General features: G+C 44.2%; 1 protein-coding gene across 1 annotated transcript in view; it reads left to right on the top strand.

Moving 5' to 3' along the window:
* The first annotated feature begins 807 nt into the window (after positions 1 to 807).
* The window catches only part of LOC117494057 (leucine-rich repeat-containing G-protein coupled receptor 6), a 35,724-nt gene continuing 30,531 nt past the window's right edge, over positions 808 to 6,000 (top strand). The window contains exon 1 of the mRNA XM_034144728.1: positions 808 to 1,411. Within this exon, the coding sequence (XP_034000619.1) occupies positions 1,191 to 1,411 (221 nt within the window). The 5' untranslated portion in view covers positions 808 to 1,190. The remainder of the gene's footprint in view (positions 1,412 to 6,000) is intronic.

Below are 6,000 nucleotides of genomic sequence, written 5' to 3'. Positions count from 1 at the left end.
CAAGAATTATGTGTTGTAATAAAAGAAAGGGAAATTATTTGCAAAGATCTGTTAAAAATCTGCAATGGAGCACACTGACTGTGAAATACAGACAGGCTTTAGCCAGAGGCAGCTGACACTTCTTCACAAATCCACACTCTTCTCTCTATAGACTGGAGTGTGTGTATGTGAAATGGATATGTGAGCTCCTTTGCGCCGGTCACTCATAATCTGTTATTTTCTATGGGTGTCCCATGTGCGTGTGTGCATGCAGGCGTGTGTGTGTGTTATTGCGTGTGTGCAATCGAGCATTCCAGCAGCAGAAACCTGAGAAGGTGTGACTTACGAGACACTGGATTCGGCTCTTTCTGGGGACTGAGGGGTGCTGAAGTGTCAGAATTCCAATTTCCTCCAAACAGTCACTCCCAGTCACACACTCTCACCCCCTGCATCTCTCACACGGCCAGACACACTCATCAGAGCTTGCTTTCTTACTTTCTTTCAGCTATAAACACTCTCATTTTCAAGGTCCCAAAAGGAGAAATTTGGTCTCACACCACTGTACTGCATTGCCACCCCCCCCCATCCTCTTTTCTCTTCCTCAAACTAAACACTCACTCTTTCTCCTAACATCAAGCGTCTAGGAAAAGTAAAACAGGGGGAGAGGAAGAGAGGGAGAAAGAGAGGGAAGAGTTTGAGAATCGCGGGCCCCTCCTACTTTCCGGAGATGCTCCAGCCCATCCCTAAAATGTGGGCCAATGAGGGTGGTTCATTCACAACTCATGCGCTCCTTCTACAATAGGTAAGGAGAGAGAGACAGAGAGAGCAAGAGATATATACAAGGAGTGAGAGAGAGAGAGAGAGAAAGAAAGAGAAAGGGTGGCTGTGTTTGGGGGAGAAAGACTGTGAGAAAGGAGAGGGCATAGTGAGAGGAAAGAGGGGCAAGAAGTTACTACAAAGTCAACCCCTAGGGATGAAGTGACGGAAGGATAAAGAGAAATGAGGAGATAGAACTTGTGACAGGGACAGACTTTTAGTGAGGATAACCTGCACAGGAGAAAAAGGCAGCAAAGAGCCAGGACTATTGAAAAAGGAAAGAGACTTTGGAACATCCTCACTTCATCAAAGCTGCATCTTTCACCATCAGAGGACGAAAGAGAGTAGGACAGACACATCTACAGGTGTAGTTGCAGACAGGTGGATAGTTAGACATGCTTTCTGTGCTCCTGATTCTCTGCGTAGCTGGTGGAGTTTTGGGGTCCGCCCCTGGAGTTTGGGGGTACGGACGGGCCCAGGACAGACAGGGGCCGGCGGCACCGCTGTGCCCGTCTCCGTGCCAGTGTGAGGAAGATGGGATCTTCGTCATGGTGGACTGCTCGGAGTTGGGACTAGCTTCTGTTCCGACCAACCTCAGCCCTCTCACCACTTACCTGTGAGTACCACATGTTAATGTTGGGCACAGCCTGGAGTGTGTCATCTTGAAACTTTGCATCTCCTGGCCTTGCACTTTGTCCTGAACATTTCCTTGACCCCAATCATCCCTTTCATGTGTTTCCACTTTGTATCTCATCCCTCATTTATCATGATTGGTTTCACATGAGAAATGAAAGTGTGAGTCCCAACAGCTAGTCTTGATCATCCATTTGTAATTGAAAAAAAGATAGTCAAGCTGGGTAACCTCTTTTGGAAAAAGAGCAGAAGGCAACAGTTGCTTAGATGTGTGACCAGCAGCAGAGCTCTCATGTACATAACAAAACGGACAGGGCCAAAAGGGAACATGTGTGTGTTAACCACTATGGCAAAATAACTGGACCACTTCTTTCAGTATCAGGTTTCTGAGCGCCAACTGGAGACCCAGCTTGAGAGCGTGTGCAAGTGTGTGTGCGAAAGCTGGAAGCACATGACACAAGGATGTGTTTGTGTGTGTGAAAGTGGAAGTGTTTGAACACAGATGTCTAAATGTGTGTGAAGTTTAATGACCGGTTTTATGTCACTAATCTTCATCTCACTGTTGTTTGATACCAAATGAAGATAGAAATGATTGGGGAAAAATAAGTTAATTCTGTATAGGGCTGCACGAAATAATAATTGGGAAATAATCTAATTGCGATTTTTCTGACAGATTCGATTTGCGATATTTGTTTTTAAGCGACCCAACGGAAGTTTATTGTAAAATGCGGCCAAATCTCCGGCTAGGAAGGTCGTATCAACGTGCTCCCGTCTCTAGCACCCCGCAGCCCGAGCTACGAGTTAAGAACTAAACTTACATGAAACTTCCGTTGGGTTGCTTTAAAGTCAAGCTTCAGTTTAAGATCCACCCTGTAATAGATGTAGAACATGTGATGGAGCATTACTAACCTGACTCAGATGGTTTGTTTCACCAAAACATCTAGGAAAGCTCCATTGGAAGCCATTTGGAAAAGTATTTCAAAAATACTTGGCAGGTGATTGGATCAATCTGTCTATCACCTACTATCATGGGCCACTTCTGATTGGTTAACAATGACTGGTACATGTGGAGCACAGCACTTCTGATTGGTGTGACACGATGACTGACACACAAGAAGAAAAATTTGATAATTGCATCATTTTAAATCGCGATTTTGATTTAAAATCGATTAATCGTTCAGCCCTAATTCTGTATATTCTTTTTCTGGTTAAGCTGACAAAATAGACTCTTTGATGATACTTCAATTTAGATCTTTGACCAGTAAATATGATTTGTGAGTATACGCTTGCATTCTGGAAAGGGAAGGGGCACATACTTCTAATACAATTAGAAACATGATTATCTTTGTTCCTCATCACAATTGTTAACATAATGAGTTGCAGGAATTAAGCCCAACTCACCCCCAGGATTTTCAATGAGTAATATATTCTGTAAAAGACCACCAACATAACACCACCCTGCTGTGGTTTAAAAAAACTGATATTTTGAGGAAAACACTTTTATTACTGATATTGAATGGATAGAAGTCAAATCCAGGAAATAGGGTATGATATAGCAGTTGCACACTGGGGGCTTTACAAGTAATACTATAGAGGGGCAGGATTTACAATGTGGGAGGAAAGATCAACAGATTATGTAGCAAACAACTCTAAAAGAGACATTAAAGACTTCTTGAAGACTTCTTGAATGATGTAGAGTTTATGGAGGTGAAATACAGTTGATAACTCCATCGAGGAGTCACTCCCTTTAAGAACATCAAACACTAATTTTCACACTCACATGTAATAGCATAGAGGGATGGATAAGTCTGAGAGGGAGAGTATAAAGCAACTCAATCTCCCTCTAAAATAACAAGCTATGATCTCCCTATGTGCAAGTCTACACTGCTCTTAACTGCCCCCCCCCCCCCCCTCAAACACACACACAAAATCAGAGATATACACACAAACACACTCATTCCCTACAAACACAAGAGTAATTGCTCATTTCCCCTCGTTACCTAACAGTGGAACTGGACCAATTAGTGAGTTTGAGGGCCGATTTAGAATAAGATAAATAAACTCAGAGACCAACCGCACACTCCCACACACACACTGACACACACACACACCGCGGAGAGGAGAAGAAGGGAATGTGGGACAGCAGGAGAGATGCCGCAACAAATTAAGATAAGAGAATCACAGATTTCTCTTTTGCCTTGCTGATAAAAATCATCAAACACAAAAAAACAACCTCCCCTTCAAACCCCCACACACACACACACACACACACACACACAACACACACACACACACACACAACACACACACACACACACACACACACACACACACACACACACACACACACACACACACCACACACACACACACCACACACACCACACACACACACACACACAACACACACACACAACACACACACACACACACACACACACACACACACACCACACACACACACACACACACACACACACACACACACACACACACACACACAAACCCAGCAGAGTACAGTTTCTCATTTCGTCCTGAAGTATAAAAGGTTACAATAGCGGAGAGCCTGTCCAAACCCCACCAGGATCTGTGGAAGAGTCCAGCACGCCCCGCTGTGCTGTAGAGGCTGGATTAGCCTCCAAGCACATACTGTAGGCTGCCGAGGTCACAGGGATTTGCTTGGGAACCGTCCACATTACAAACCACATCCACACAACGCTGTGAAAGTATATGACATCATTCACCCGTGTCATTGGAGAGCTCTTCAAAGTGAGCACAACTGCTATAGTGGCCGTGAGGGCAATCCAGGCGATGCATGATTCACTCTATTTCCTAGTTTCTTTTTGCACATTTGGATGACCCCATTGCAAACAGGCATTATGGAATACTAATCAACGAAAAACAGTTGTATTGCAACTCTGAAGCAAACACAGGTTGACTTTGCAAAGGCATTTAACTATTCAGAGGCAAAGGTGCTCCGAGCAACTCAGAGCAGAGCAGGTAGAGATTTATGACAATAATCGTTTCCGTGGGCAACACATGAAATGAGCTGTCATTTGAGATGCTTTGAAAGACCTTCTCTTTGATATCAGATTAGAGAGGAAAGACAGTGCCCAAGGGTGTGTGTCTGCCAGGTTGAGTGTGCGTGTGTGTTAATAGGCCTATGTGATGAATTTGAGAACACTGCGTACAGTATGCCAGCAGGGATTGGTGCTGTTTTATGTGTAGCTGCAAGCAAGGTTATTTGTCATAGGAGATGGCTTTCCAGTGACACAATAAGTACCTCAGTGTCGCAAAAGCTAGCTGGAAGCAAATGAAGTAGTCAGCTGTCCCCCTGATAGACATATTCACAGCAAATATTGAACTAGACAGGAACCCTGTTAGCTCACTATGTAAAGCGGTCCTATGTACTAAGTATTTACCGGTCTGCTGCTATCGACTAGAGGCAAAACTTTTTTTTAACTAGAGCACACACCAGCATGCCAAGGGCGTCCTACACCACTACTTCCGGTGCGCTCAATTGGACCACACCCATCTTCCAACTTCATTTTGCTCTCAATTACACATCTGTAAAGTTTTGTGTCTGCATCTTGCACTTTGAGGACGCTATAACAGTCTCAAAATCTGTCGTCAGACCGACATATAAACACCTGGCAAAGAACTTAAAACTGCTTCTGTGGTAGTTCCCGCTAGTAGGTGTCTCAAGGACCACATTTTGCCATGATGACACACACAGAATCACAAAGTCCAAAAACTATTTCAGCCATGCTGCCGCAGCTGGTAATCATGTTGGAGATAATTGATATGCTCATGACCTGGCTGGTGTAATATCCTGTACATAGGCTGTTTCTAGCTTGTCCGGTGTTATGTTCACACATCTCGCACTTCCTTCAGTGGTCATCAGTGAGTGCATGTGTTTTTAAGAGGAAAAGAGTGTCTGGGTCTGGTCTGGGACTGGAGTTGAGCAGCGATTAGGTGATGCTTTGTGGTAGCGGTGAGTGTGGCGAACTTCTAACGGTGTTTTGGCCGAGGCCAGGAAACCACAGCTAGCGCATTACCAGACTGAGGAAAACCAAGGAGTGCGTTTGTGTGTATGTGTGTGCGCAAAGACCACCCAGACTGCTGAGGTTTTTTTTCCTTCAAGCAAGTGGAGGTGAAGCAAGAGTGTAAGAAAAAATAGAGAGAGGGATAATGAAGAGAAGGGGTGAAAACCGATGAGGAGAAAGGTGAGAATTACAAATTGGTGACAAAAAAAATCTGTGCTGGAAGATTATGAATTCAGTATAGGTTAAGCAAAACACACAAACACACTGTATACACACAAACACCCTTCCCCTGTATGGTGGCTGTGTCTGTAACAGTCGTGTGCGTGTCATTTAGCCATTATGTTGATGGCATGATTCCTATCAGAAGCGACCGGGGGTCACACTGTAAACATCATGTCTAATTGAAAGAGAGAAAGAGAGGGAGAGAGGGGGGGGGGAGAGAGAAAGAGAGAGAAAATGAAAGAATGGAGTGAGGAGGATTTAGTAGGAAAACATGAACAAAAAATAAGAATGGCAGAGAGCAGCA

The sequence above is a fragment of the Trematomus bernacchii genome, unplaced genomic scaffold (genome assembly GCF_902827165.1).
Source record: "Trematomus bernacchii unplaced genomic scaffold, fTreBer1.1, whole genome shotgun sequence".
In the NCBI taxonomy this organism is placed as follows: domain Eukaryota; kingdom Metazoa; phylum Chordata; class Actinopteri; order Perciformes; family Nototheniidae; genus Trematomus; species Trematomus bernacchii.
Note: the sequence above shows the minus strand (reverse complement) of the source record. Positions and strands in the feature narration are given on the sequence as shown.